At 51.8% G+C, this 14,120-nt stretch overlaps 4 protein-coding genes across 4 annotated transcripts; 2 read left to right on the plus strand and 2 right to left on the minus strand.

Moving 5' to 3' along the window:
• Window positions 1-585: 585 nt before the first annotated feature.
• AYO20_02176 (hypothetical protein) lies at window positions 586-1,890 on the plus strand (the record flags this gene model as incomplete). The annotated part of the gene is made up of 1 exon (XM_022640482.1): window positions 586-1,890. One exon carries the CDS (start codon window positions 586-588, stop codon window positions 1,888-1,890), a length of 1,305 nt encoding a protein of 434 aa, XP_022503539.1.
• A 666-nt stretch (window positions 1,891-2,556) lies between these two features.
• Window positions 2,557-9,143, minus strand: AYO20_02177 (hypothetical protein; the record flags this gene model as incomplete). The annotated part of the gene is made up of 5 exons (XM_022640483.1): window positions 2,557-3,476; window positions 3,546-6,146; window positions 7,016-8,873; window positions 8,968-9,034; window positions 9,097-9,143. The coding sequence occupies 5 exons, from the start codon at window positions 9,141-9,143 to the stop codon at window positions 2,557-2,559; spliced, it is 5,493 nt and encodes a 1,830-aa protein (XP_022503540.1).
• Window positions 9,144-9,602: 459 nt separating this feature from the next.
• AYO20_02178 (NADH-ubiquinone oxidoreductase 30.4 kDa subunit, mitochondrial) lies at window positions 9,603-10,547 on the plus strand (the record flags this gene model as incomplete). The annotated part of the gene is made up of 2 exons (XM_022640484.1): window positions 9,603-9,795; window positions 9,847-10,547. 2 exons carry the CDS (start codon window positions 9,603-9,605, stop codon window positions 10,545-10,547), a joined length of 894 nt encoding a protein of 297 aa, XP_022503541.1.
• Window positions 10,548-11,696: 1,149 nt separating this feature from the next.
• On the minus strand, window positions 11,697-13,571 carry AYO20_02179 (hypothetical protein; the record flags this gene model as incomplete). The annotated part of the gene is made up of 2 exons (XM_022640485.1): window positions 11,697-13,030; window positions 13,097-13,571. The coding sequence occupies 2 exons, from the start codon at window positions 13,569-13,571 to the stop codon at window positions 11,697-11,699; spliced, it is 1,809 nt and encodes a 602-aa protein (XP_022503542.1).
• Window positions 13,572-14,120: the final 549 nt, after the last annotated feature.

A 14,120-nucleotide genomic window follows, 5' to 3' on the forward strand; every position in this document is an offset into this window, starting at 1 on the left:
CCTGAAAGCCGCCAGACACAACTCAGTGCTAATCACTAACAGCCTACACTGGCGGTTCTCATCTGCCTCATCTGCCTCACCTGCTGTCACTCACCTCTTCAATCTACCGTACCTGCACTATGCGATCTACTCGGTCGTGAAGATTGAAACTGTTATAATGCCTCCGATGGACTGGAAACACAACTTTTCACACGCGGCTAGTCCTGCTCCCGTGAAGGATGGATTGCCGAAGTCTTCACTGGCGCACCCCAACATATTGCCTTCTTTCACAAACGCGCCACTCTTCCTCACCTCTAATTACTTTCTGCATGACTCGTTTGACTGAACATCTCCTGTCTAGGGCTTTCTAAAGACTGCTACTTTTTATGTTTGAGGTTCTTACAAGACTCTACCATTTGCGATGACCTCGCCTTCATCAGGCAGGAGCTGGTCGTCTAGCAGTGAGCTGGATGAGATTGAGGTGGTGGCCGATGCTGACCCACAATACCCTGTCCGGTAGGATTGCTGTCAGCAGATACATTGGAAAAACAGATAATTTCTAACAATAGTAGGCACAACGGCTGGACACACGTCAATCTGCCACCTATGTACGTCACAGCCAATCTTTCCTCTCCCCCATCCTCTCAATCAGATATCGACGATGGTGAAGTACCGTCGGTGCTTGCCAGTCATCTGCGCAACAGGATCCTCAGCTCAGCCCTCCGCATCAAGCAAGGCCGGAAGGGCAGGAAACGGACGACCACCATCTTCACGTCACCACCAACCAGATATCACTTTGAACTTGTTTGGCCTGGGTATGACCTAAACAGTACGATGCTAGCGGATGAAGACGACAAGCCATTCACCAGGATCGCTCGACCAGTCGAGAGGACGAGCCTCAATCGTCTCAAGGCCCAAGAGGGTATCCTGCCGATTTGTCCAAGTGGACTCAACATGACCGTAACTGGGCATAAACGAACGTCACCAGAGGCGTTCTTTGACTCTACTGAAGAGCCACCAGCAAAGAAGATACTAGCCATGACACAGGGTGGAAAGGCCTCTGTTTCTGTCGCGGCTGAAAACGCACTCATTACCAGGGTGATATATCCAGCTTCGACCCTAGCCGGAGTAGGATCCTCCCTGTTCCTCAAGGCACAATCAACACCAACCCAAATTAGTGAGATGATGAGACAGGAGCCGCCAATGGAGCCGTTCATGGACCCCTTTCCCTTGCCTACCATGCTAACAATGGCGACACCCACCGGGCCATTCACACAATTCCTTGCAATCTCCTTCCGTGTTGAAGCGGCTCTTCGCTATGTCTCGTCTATCTTTTCGTCGCGATCAACCACACCATTTTACGGCGTGAAGAGTTTTGAGCCCAGCACTCCCGCATTGCTGAATCTTCAGATTTTTGCCGTTGTGGACGCCACTGAGAAGAACGGCGTAAGAAACACTATTTCTCTCGCAGACTTGTTCTTTCCAGATCGCCCTCCCTATCTCACAGGTACCATCGGTCCTCACACCACTTCTCAGACGCTGGACCCTGCTTCATACATGACATTGCCCAAGGGCACTTTCGTGAGAGTCATTGTATCGATCTCTTTGACACAAGTCTCCAACGGCTTGGCCGCATCGGGAAGAAGTGCGCCTCTTATGCCGTTGCCAAATCCTGGCGTGAACACACCGATGCCAGGTCGAGACACATACAACATCAGCATATTGAATATCAATTGCTCCAATTGGGACGAGGTCCAGTTGATGAAGCGCATCCTGGACTCGAAGCCGGGGGCCGTGCCGTCTTCTCCTCCAGTTGTCCCTCCTTCAATCTCGACAGGGAGCGGCCTGGCAAGCGTCCGAAGCAATGAGTTTGACCTTTCCCCCATGGCCCTCAGGAGCAACCAAGGATAGAAAATGGTGTGCCGACTTTTGTGGGTGATGACTTTCAACCAGGACATCACCAAGAGCTCTCGAGAGAATTTGTTTTTTTTGTCTTTTTTTGTGGAAAGAAAAACTGTCGACCCGGACAAGGGGGTTGTGAACTGTGCGAATGTTACCCAACATAGGATGAAGAATGAAAGGATGAAAACCTCACTGAGAGATGAAAAAGAAGAAATGCCGTGGAAAGACAAAAGGACGTGACACTCAATGTCGCGGACAAAACTAACTTGTCAAGTAGCTAGATGGCCGATGAGCGAGCTACAAAGAGCCACGAAGGGGGTTGGTTGGTTTGTGAATGAAGTGTTTGATTTGATTTGATTTTAATTTTGCATGCAATAGCGAATAACCATATTGCCCGTCAACACAACCCAACAACAATGGTTGGAGTACAACTATTACCCTATCAGCAAGACCTTGCCATAGGATGACGGAGGTCGAATACAATGCTCTGTGTAATAACATCAAAGAGCTGGAGAATAACAATAGCCATAACCCAATTCTCGTCCGATCCGACGTGTCCTTGCCATTACCATTAGCATTACCAATACCATGGCATCCATACCCATCCCATAATACAGCACTTGATACAAACAAAAAAATACACACCGCCAGCGTGAGCGTTGAGCGTCGGCGTCATTACTTCCTCTTCAAGTATCCCACTGGCTTCTTCTGGTTCTGAAACTGCCAAACCCTCAGCAACCCGTCATAACACTCCAGTGCCCAGTCCCAGAGGTCGGCCCTCCGCTGAGTTTCGTAAAATGAATCGTCAAGCACGATGCCCCTGGTCTTCAACACCCAGCGTTGAGAAATGATCTCTCGTAGGAAGATCAGAGCCTTAAGTTCCTTGGGATTCACCTTTCTCATCCTGGCTCGTCGGGCAAAAATCTGCGGAGATCCGAAGAGATGCCACATTTCCGGGGGCGGAAGGCCAGCGCTAGGAGGGACGGGGGATGCAAGGAGGCTGGCCCTGTTTTCCCACGGCTGCCGGATTTTCTTGGTGACGATGAGCCAATCGCGCATTCTCCTCCTGGGTTCAACATCGCTTCTGACCTCCTCGAGGTCGATGCCATCCAGTGCTGCGGCCGCGGCCACGACATGCTGGATCAGGCGGTCCGGTCCACGCAGGTGAGGCTCTGCGGCACCACCATTTGCTTCGTCGTATCGATAGCGCCAATCCCATTCCTCAACCACACAGATCTTTCTGCAAAGAATCTGATTGTCAAATGGATCAGCTGCCCTCAAAATGTGGAGCATGTGGCTCTCTCGTTTGTTCAAGGTTGTTCTAGTCGTTGCTGAGGTATTGACGTCGCCATTCATCTCAAAGTCTCCAGATATAAGAGGTCCTTCGACCCACAAGGTCGTGGCCGGGCCATCAGGATCGCTGTCAAAGACGTCAAGGAACCGGGGCAATAATGGATCAGGTTGGGGTATTGTGATCTCAATTTCCCTGGGACTCTGTCGCGGATCGTTGCAGGCCTGTGCGCTCCCCTTGTCCTTTGCTTTTGCTTTTGCCTTTCCTTTGCTTTTTCGCGACGGACCTTCCAGCGCTGCCGTCGCTGGGGATGGTGAAGGGATCTCCTAGCCCTTCACACCCAACGATCCGATGAGACCATCTCTCCATCGACCGATGTCCTTCGCCTTTTTGTTCCAGAGTTTCTCGGTCTTTTCCATCTCCTTGCGTGCGGCATCCAGTGCTTTTTGTGATTCCTGGACACGTTTCTGTAGCGCGTCCGCGTCAAGAAGACGGACATTCACATTTTCTGTCGTTGCAGTGTTTGCTGTAGTAGCAGGCGCTGATGGCGCCGGAGAGGGTTTGTTTGCGTGTTGAGGACCTGTGCTCGGACCAGCAGTGACGCGATTGTCCTGCTGTGCAGGATCTTCCATGCCAATTGATGGGCCTCTTGAAGGCAAGCGCAGCGCATTCGTCCTAGAATGCGGACCAAGGCCGGGAAGAGAGTTGATCCGCCCACCAGAAGCAACTCTGGTGGCTTGATGAGGGTCCCGAGTAGAGAGATCCCAGCTCCCAGGCATGTTGACCGGATCGTCGCCTTCAAAGCCTTCCTCGCCCTCCTCATCCAGGCCTTCCCCCTCGCCGTACAGCTCCTCTTCGCCTTCTTCATCGCTATCGCCGATCTCGCCGTCGATCTCGCCGTCTTCGTCGTCGAATGGCTCAAACTCGTCGTCATCAATCATCTCACCATCCTCGCCCATGATCCAAACTACACCGTGTCGTTCACCCTGTCGGGCAAGCCTCTCCATCCCGCCGCCAAGGTTGGTGTAATCGTCGGCTTCGAGGACACCCAACCCAGCCATGGTGCCCACGTCTCCGAACTCCTCTAGATAAAGTTGTCGTCGCTCCTCGAGCTCGAGTAGCTTCTCACCCTCATCAGCGCTGAGATGTCTTAGGACCCATCCATTAGGCGTCACCAGACATCTTTTCAATAGATCGTCTTTTCGCTCCCCTGCATCGGCAACACTAACGGCATTGCCGTCCTTCAGTGCTTGCTTCTCCTTGAGTGGTAGGTAGATGTAGCCAAAAGCATCGTTGGCACTGTATCCGTTGCCATCGAGATACTCTTGGCCGCGTCGGGAGTCTGGCGGTAACTTATACGTAGCTGAGTTGAACGACGGTGGATTGAGCCACGGGTGATCCCGAGAAAGGTCCCCCATTTGGATGAGCGATGAGAAGATCTTAGGCATCGAGGAGATATGCTCGTTGAGGAGTTTTTGCATAGCTGCATGGGTCGAAACGTCGTCAGAGGCTGCTGCCATCTTCTCCGCCTCGTTGTACAGGTCGCGCATTGTGTAGGTGCTCTTGGCCTCCTCGAATCTAGGCGTAGACTCGTGTCGGGGTGTTGCTGTTCGAGAAGAGCCTGATTTCTGAGTCTGGCTCGCAGATTTTTCTGCCTGGCGCGAGGCGGGAAGAGCAGCCTTCTCCTTTTCCTCTACCTTTTTTGGATCTGCTTTTGCCTCAATCGTTTCCACCTTCTGTTTTTCGGTTACGTCCTGCGATTTGATGCCAACATTCTCTGTCTTTGGCTTCACTCTCTCGTCGCCACTAGCTGGAGCGCTACTCTCCACTCGCTGCTTCTTTTGTTTCTTTTGTCGAGCGATGACCGGTGCAACCTCTTCCACTACGGGCGTTGTAGCAGCGCTTGGGACCGTATCTGTGGTTTCGGTTGTCTTCTTCGCCTTCTCTCGGCGTTCTTTCTTTAGTTGGGCCTTGCTTTTGGTTCGTTCCGGAGCAGATCCGACAATACTCGGCGGAGGAGAGCTGGCACGGGAAGCATCATGGGAAAGGCGCTCAGACATTGCGGGAGTCGAAGGCCTACTAAGCTGAGCCGATGAGAGAGATAGCCGCCTCGAGCCTTTCTTGATAGCAGAAACGGGAGGCACAGCGCTGGATTTCTCGGTCGTAGAAGAAGCAGGGGTCTGTTCTAGCGTCTTGCTAAGCGTTCCAGTTGTCACGCGTAGAGTTCTTGGCCGTGGGATAGACGTCCTCGATGTCTCGGATGGAGTTGTAGTAACAGGCGTAGTCGGTCGAGGGCTCATAGTCGCCGGTGTCCCAACGACCGCCGAATCCAAAATCGGCGTGGCAGACTTGTCCAACGCACTGGTGTTGACAGAAGGCAGCGACGAGGTGGTAGGGGCATCTGAGGCGGTCCCTGAAGGTAATTCTGTTCTTCCAGATTTCGCTGCTGGGGCTTTCCCTTTACCCTTGATGTCTTCGACTTTTGCAGGAGTACGGGGGTCATCTTTCTTCTGAGGTTTCTCTTCAACTCTTCCCGATACATCTGACTTTTTCTCAGTCTCAAGCTTCTGGCGGCTGGACTTTGGCTGAGGGGAGCCCAGACTGATATCGGTCACTCCAAGACCAGACTTCTTGCTTGAGACAGGCGCATCTTCAACCGGCGTGACCTTGGCGTCTTCCTTTGTTTTCGGAGTTGATGTGCGAGGGGCGATCGGAACGATTGGCACTGCTGGAGCGATAGGTACGGAACTGACCGATGTACTTCGTTGGCCGACCGCCTGAGCAGGCAGGGTTGGAGACGTCGACCTGATGGGAGGGGGATGTCCGTGGCTGAGCTCAAATCCAGGAGGAACTTTCGGTGTCGATGACCGGAGACCGGAGCTGTAATGACTCTGGAAGGAGGAGACGCGTGAATGCAGAGCCGAAGGCTGTGTCTCTGGACGGACTGGCAGAGGGGGGAAATTCTTCTCATCCACTGTAAGGACAAGGTTAGCGGAGCATCCCAAACAACATCTAAATGCATAGAGGACACAGCCAGAACCATCAGACAACGTGGTGGCGGGTACTTGACACGGGCAACAGGGTACAGGCAAAGACAATCAGGCTTTTCGCATCATCAGATCCCTCAACACAAGACTTTTCTTTTTACAGTCTCTAGAACATTTCACCTAAAATGAATTGTAAGAAATTGTTTTTCTGATCTGCCTGACCTTTTCGTAGCATGGTCAGAGAAGGGTACTAACATACATAACAAAGCCGTGAAAATCGGGACGATTGATGCCGCTGAAGAAAAGCCTGATGCCGATAGATTGATTTTTCGATGCGTCCCACGCTCGCCCGGGACCATGACTGTGACCATGCCGTGACTCCACTAAGCTTTCGCCATTCAGCTACTAGCTTATGCATTGTTCGCTGATCCGAATAGGTAGGCCTCATACCACCAACGCCAAACAGAATCCATCATAAAGAAGAGAAAAGAAACAAAAGGGCAATTGAGATGTTGTGGTTGGGATGTCGTCGGTCACCATCGATTGTACCCGCCGCCGCCGTATAGGTTCGATTGCTGGTACCCACCTTGATTACCCCCAAACAGCCCCTGCCCTGTCGTTGTGCCCTGATGGACTCTTGCTGACGCAATGCTCGGGTCTGCAAGATGCTCTACACCACCTCCTGAAGAGGAAGTGTTAGCGTGTCTGTGCTTCTTGCCCTTTTTTCTTTGCTTGACAAGTCCGGGGTCTTGGTATGTCTGATACTGAGCGTAGAGCGGGTTGAGGACGCCAGGGGCAGGGGCTGATAATGGGGGTGACCGAAGGGGGTTATTTTGCAAGGAAAGGAGCAACTCACGCTTAGACAGATCATGACCTTGATTTGTTCCACTGCGATTTCTTGAATAGACTTCGGCGTTAATGTCTTTGGAAGTTCCAAAACCAGGGTTTGTGAAATTCTGGCCATGAGCGAACATGCCACCGCCACTAACCGGAGGCGTCCCAGCTGTCGGCAAGCCAGGTGGAGGTCCTTGAACGCCGCTGGAATAGAAGTTTTGCTGCTGCCCTTGGAAGCGACTAGTTGTCCCAGCTTTGGCGTCGTTATTGAAGTATCTGGAACCATGACGTTGATGACTGCTAATCTGTTCGTACTGGGCTTGGCTGTACTGTGGTCCTCTTCTGTCAAAATCTGACATCTCGAAAGCGATGTTCTGGGAGCTGGGTTGACCCAGGCCGGGTGCTTGTGGCAGATTGCTAGTGTTGAGAAGGCCCAATTGTTGTCGTTGTTGAGGGGTCAAACTGCGATTATTCAAAGCCGTGGACGGAAATTGGTCGCTCAAAGACTGGGAGGGCCGTCCGATCGCTCCACGAGCTGAAGAACCTCTTGGATCATCCTCTGGTTCGCCCCCTAGAGCGAGGCTACCAGCAACAATGTTGTCTTCGTCTAGAGTCTCTTCGGCGGCAGATGTGGCTTGGGCTTCTAGCTTGGCCTTTGCCTCAGCCTCTAGCTTTGCACGTTCGGCTTCTTCTTTCTCCCGCATAGCGCGACGTTTGGCACCGCCGTAAGGGTCGATAAAACAGGGCATGTCGTCCACTGCGGCGCGAGCTTCGGGGCTGAGACACGAGTCGTCGTAAATGAATCGGTAACTTCGTGATACACATCGTAGAACCTCCTCGTATTGTTTTTGTATCGGGTCCAGAGGTTTCGGCTTCGGTTTGGAGACTGTTTGGTCTGGTCTCGATACCGTCTTGGACGGGGCGGTCGAAGTGGATGGTTGACTGGCATGAGGCTCCTTACCTTTGTGCTCGTCCGTTTTCTGAGCAGCCAGCGAAGCATGTGTAATTTGCGGACTGGGAGTGGCCCTGCTGTTGGTCTGACTTGCTCGTCTCGTGCGTGCGACGGACGCATTGGCGGTCGCCCAGCTGGCTGTGGAGGGTAAGGCAGAACCGTCGTGGGAGTTCTTTCTGCTGTTGTCATTCTCTTTGCTACCTTGCCGAGCCATTGGTTGGGTGACTGAGTTTTGGGCGGCGGAATGAGGTCGAGGTGGAGGGTTCATTTGCGAAGTCGTGGCTGACACTGCAGGTCGAATCGGTAGTTTTGCGCCGTGGGGTTCGTTCTGCAATGAGCTGTGCTGGCCATCTTCACCCGTCTCATGAAGAAAGCTGCAGTTTTTATTGGTACACGTTTCCCCTCGCAGATAGGCGGAGCAGTACTTGGTGGTGCCAAATTGGGCTCTAAGAACACGATCGCCGTTGAGAGATCCATCGACAGTGTTGATGCAGAGAGCAGCGTCCTCTTTGCGAGCATATGTCACGTAAACGCCGATGCCCTGGTTGGCAGCGCCTGGTTTGGCTTTGCTCACCACAATTTTCTCTATTTCGCCGTACTGACCGAAATATTCTGGACCTCGGAGTGTTTGAAGCAGTGCCTGTTCATCTTTGATCTGCGGTATGAGGCCGATAACGTAAACAAGATTTTGTTGCTTGACACGCACACCAGCTAGATTGCGACGTGAAGAATTCTCCACTTCACGTTTCTCGGTTTCCTTTCGTTTGGCTGCGGCTTGCTTTTTATTCTTGTTTAGTTGGTCGAGTTTGAATTCTTCAGCTGTTGGGATTTTGTACTGAATGGTCTTTTCATCGTAAGGTCTTCGACAGTTTGGGCAAGTACTCTTTTCGTAGGTAGTCTTCAGACTGTTGAAGCAGAACTGACATATCTGCGTCGAATGTTAGTAGTGATCGAGCAAAATCGAATGGGCCGACATCAGAGTGCTGGAGATGGTGGAAGTATTCTATGGAGCCGATGCGTACCTGGTAGCCACAAGGACATGGTCTGAAGTTCTTGTCGGATAGATCAAACTCTTCGATGCAGAGTGGGCTGTTTGTCACGTAATTAGCCTCGAGCCAACGTTGCGATAGATAGACTTCAGCCGAACTCACCAAGTCTCCTCGTCATCATCGATGACGGTATCCTGCGACCTACTCATAACGGGGGAGGTGAGGATATGGTTGTGAAAAGTTCCACCTCTTTCGGCTCCTGCACCAGTGAATAAAGGTTAGGAGTGTCCTCCATGCACTATGGGGTTTAATGTCGAGTCTGGTGTGTAGTAGTCATCTGAGGAGTACTGGACAGTTAGGGAACTGAGTCTCAGGAGTGATATTGATCGGGACGAATGGCTGAAATGAGGCAAAAGGGTGTATACAAAGTGAAGCGAAATGAAATACGCCAGCGAAAGCCACGGAGAGAAGGCGAAGGTTGCGTTGCAAAGACTCGCGACTGCGGCAAAGAACCTCGCACTAAGCCAGATATCGTCTAGTGGGCAAGCTCCGGTCTTGGCACGTCAAAGAGCTCCGCCATGACCCTGCGATGTTATGGGACTGCTTCATCTTGTCAATGAGATTCTGTCTGATCCAGGCCTGCATTTCCACGGTCTGAGACCTGCAAAATGTCGTCGACAAAGACAATACTGCGTCTGGCTAGCAAGAGGCCGCTAGGTGCGGTTTCACAGGCTAAGGGATGCGTCCAGCGCGCTACTCTTTCTCAATCGACGAGGAGTTATGCCGCCGACAAACCTGGACCAGACCTCAGAACAGCTGGGCCCGATCTCCTCTCCCAGCTGCGAAAGGCTCCTCGCCCGCGTGAGTAAGGGATACTGAAGAATCCGAACAAACTGCTGACGCTCGGAGAAGCCCAGGGTAAACTATCAGCACCCATCGTCAATGACGCAGACAAATATGCAGACAAAGCCCTACCTCTCCATCAGTACGGCCAATACCTGATGTCCTGCCTACCCAAATATATCCAGCAGTTCTCAGTATGGAAGGACGAACTCTGCATCTACATTTGTCCCACCGGTGTCATTCCTGTCTTTACGTTTCTCAAGTACCACACTGCGGCAGAATATACCATGGTTGCAGATATTACTGCGGTAGACTTTCCTACCAAGAGCTACCGGTTTGAAGTTGTGTACAACCTGCTCAGTGTGCGACATAACTCCAGAATACGAGTCAAGACATATGCGGATGAAGCGACCCCAGTCCCTTCCATCACGTCCCTCTACGACGGCGCAAACTGGTATGAGAGGGAGGTCTATGACATGTTTGGCGTATTCTTCACTGGTCACCCTGATCTACGGCGAATAATGACGGACTACGGTTTCGATGGACATCCGCTGCGCAAGGATTTCCCCTTGACTGGGTACACTGAAATTAGATACGATGAGGAGAAGAAGCGAATTGTGGTGGAGCCCCTTGAAATGACACAGGCGTACCGAAACTTTGAGGGCGGTTCAAGTGCTTGGGAACAGGTTGGTGTTGGCTCGGACCGGAAACCTGCAGAGTTCAAATTGCCCACACCGAAGCCTGAAGAGAAGAAGGAGGAGAAGAAATAGGCCCAGCAGTCTTGCTGGCCGAAGTCTGCAAAGGTTCATGAATTGGAGGGGAGAATGTGGAGCGTCTCAAGACGCCATGTACATATGGGAGTCGATACATCAACACGGTTCCATTGCAGGCCTGTCGCCTCCGAAAGATACTGACATCCAGTCCCTTTGCAAGCGCATTCACTTCCAACCCGACTTTATAAGATATCACGCTGAATAACTCTAAAATGGTTCACATTCATCTCGTCGTGAGTGACCTAAAGTGCGCATTCACGTAGTGAAGACAGCGACCTCGACGCCTCGGGGTCTGAATCTAACTCCCCAAAAAGAGGTGGTTGATAGGGGAGCTGCCTCGAAGCAGCTATATACATAAAATCCTTGTAGCTTTCCGTACATCGTTGAGTCTCCTATATCCCCTCCTTTTCGTCATGAGCACAGGTTTTTTTTCTTTTTGCCCATTTCGTTCTGAATATCACTTGGTCATCGTGGGTGCGTGGTTCTTCGTCCCCCAATCGTGTACATGTCACGGAGCGTTTTCCAGAAGAGCCATCCATCTACAGACCTAATACAACATACCTGACATACAGTACAAAGCCACGGCAGCATAGTAGGGTGCAGGAACCTTTGCATCTATCTACTGCAGGTGGGTGAGTAGGATCTCTTCGGTGCTTGACGAAGAGGACAGGCTCTGCTATTGCTTCTGCTTCTGCTTCTGCTTCTGCTTCTGCTTCTCTCCGCCGTGGGCTGACCAGTCAAGATCCTCAACCAGGTCGCGTGCGTTTTGAGGGTGGGAGAGTGGGTGTCAACTTCATCAAGAGTCTGGAAACCATGTAACCTTCACAAAGAGTCTAGAAACAACACGACTATATTTTCTAGAACTAGTTTCTTAACCACTCTGACATTTTGACTCTCCTTATCTCCTAGGTAGGTATTTATTCCGGTTCTACACCATCTCGATGATGGATGGCTATATGGCATGGAAAAGCAGTGCTTCCGCTTCCGACAGGCGTCTCCGCGCAGGTAAGATTATTTGCGCAAGGATGTTGAAAGTTGAACAGTTGACGAGCTGATCTCTATCTATCTGGTGTATTCAATGTGACAGTCCCTGGCCTTTTTTTTTGGTTGAACAAATCCGGACTCCCGTCTTCTCAATAAGCACTCTCAAAGAGTGACGCTGCTGACACTCAAGACGCCCTTGGCGCCGACGAGCTCTCTCTTGAGGTCGTCACCCACCTCCTTGTCCACACCCAGTATCATGAGTGCCTCGGTCGTCTCTTTAGGAGGGGGAGCAGGGGCTGAGCCTTTCGCGGCCAAGTTAGCAGAGAACGTCGCGGGCGCCACGCTCATAAAGTTGATATTGACGCCTTCTCGGCCGAGGATGCTGCCCACGACACCAATCTTGCCTGGTGAATCATAATTGTGGCAGATCAGCAAGGTGCCTTCGGGCACAAAGGACGTCGCGAAGCGATCCAGCCGGGAAATGAAGGGCGAGTTATCGCTGCAGTAGCCGGAGATGATGTGCTGCTTGCTGGCAGGCTGTGCCTGTTGGTCGCCTGCTGCATTGGACGATATTGAGAGTCCTTCAAGCGCGCTAGAATGCCGGCTTAACGACGGAGATCGGCTCGCAGGTCGTGCGATGAGGGTGACCAAGCTCGAATACGCTTGCGTGGACGGGTCTCGAGACTTTTGCTCGTTGACAAATATCCCTCTCTCCTTGGCCACCATCTCCGCATTGACGATGTTGACGTTGAACCCCTCGGCATCAGAAATAGGTGAAGTAAGCCCTTTGATCAGGGCCGCAAAGAGCGGTTTCGTACTCGACATGTTTGCGATCTCGCCCTCGTAGATGAGGTCGAACGTATTCATGTTCCTCTGGTGGAGGGGCTGTGTAGGGGACGTAAAGTGTTGCGTGTACAAAGATCCCATCTTTTCCACCAGTTTCACAAAAGGTTGAAGAGTCTTGTATTCGGCGGGTAGGATAATGGGTGCGTTCACAGCGCTCCTCGGTAGGTCTCCCGCCAATATCTGGAGGACCTGTTCGCAGACGTCTATGGAGACGTTTTCTTGTGCTTCGACCGTCGACGCACCAAGATGTGGTGTTGCGATGCATTTGGGATGTTGGACTAGTTTTGCTGCGGATGAGTTTGGGTCCTTATGTGGTGGTTCCGAAGTAAACACATCGATTGCTGCGCCGGCTATTTGACCAGATTCCAAGGCAGCCAGAAGGGCTTCTTCATCAATGATGCCTCCACGGGCTACGTTGAGGATGCGGGCGCCCCGTTTCATCGAGTTGAGTTCGGCTGTCGACAGCATACCGCGGGTTGCCGCAAGCATTGGTGTATGAATGGTGAGGAAGTCGACAACAGGCAAAAGCTCGGTCAGGGACTCGACGAGTTGGACATTGGCAGCGGCTGCCACTGATGGGGAGGCATAGGGATCTGCTGCGACGACATTCATGCCCAGACCCCGGGCCATTCGAGCAACAATCAAGCCGACTAGTAGACACAAAAATCGTCAGAACCGGCCTGGACCCGTGATGAAGACGGAGGAATCATGTATACCTTTGCCTAAGCCCACAACCCCTAACGTCTTCCCCTTGACCTCCACACCAACAAGCCTGCTCCTCTCCCATTTCCCTGCTTTGAGACTTGCACATGCATCGGGGACATTCCTCGCCATGCTCATCAACAGGGCAATAGTATGCTCGGCAGCAGCTTGAATATTCCCACTTGGAGAATTCACCACAACAATGCCCAGCCGCGTTGCAGCAGGGACATCGACATTATCCACACCAACACCGGCTCGGGCGACTACTTTCAACTTCCGCCCTGCCTGCAGGATATCGTTGGTGACCTTTGTCTCAGACCGGACGAGCAGAGCATCGTATTCCGGGATGATCGAGATAAGTTGTTCCGGCGTTAGACCTTGCTTTTCATCGACAATAAGGGTTTTCCGAAGCAGAGCCAGTCCGTCTGGGGACAGTTTCTCCGGACAGAGGACTCGGGCCTGGACTGTATCACCATTGCTGGTAGCCATTTTGCTCCAAATTCAGTCCACGATTTTGCGTGGGACAGTCAGAGGGCGGTGTACGTATCACTAGCAAATAGTATTGGTCGACAGCAAAAAAATTGACTGAAGCTGAGAATGCAAAGCTTTCAAGAACCCAACAATGCGAGACCAAAAAGGGACAGTGGCGGTTAGAAGATTGGACTGTGAGGCCAATGGAAGGGACAGATAGATAGATCTGATATTTCTCGTGCTTTTGACTACCCTTTGAAGTCCAAAAAGACCAATGATCGAACCATGTTTTGGGTTGTGCAAAGACATTTTCATTTTCTCCGTGGGTCGGCCCATGCTCCAAGTCCATTCGTTGGCTGGATGTTGTGCGTCACTCATATTATTAGTGACAAACAAGCAATGAAGTCGACAAATGTGGAGTTTCAAGTGGCCGAAGTCGCAAGGGCAGGAATTTTGATGCCAACCCCACGATCTGGGGGAGTTTGTTCGGGGATTTTGGGGGGTGGCAAACAGTGCAAACAGAGCAAACAATTTGGCCCGAAGCAAAAACAGCCATTTCCAGACCAT

This window comes from Fonsecaea nubica, assembly GCF_001646965.1.
Source record: "Fonsecaea nubica strain CBS 269.64 chromosome Unknown Scaff9, whole genome shotgun sequence".
Classification (NCBI taxonomy): Eukaryota; Fungi; Ascomycota; class Eurotiomycetes; order Chaetothyriales; family Herpotrichiellaceae; genus Fonsecaea; species Fonsecaea nubica.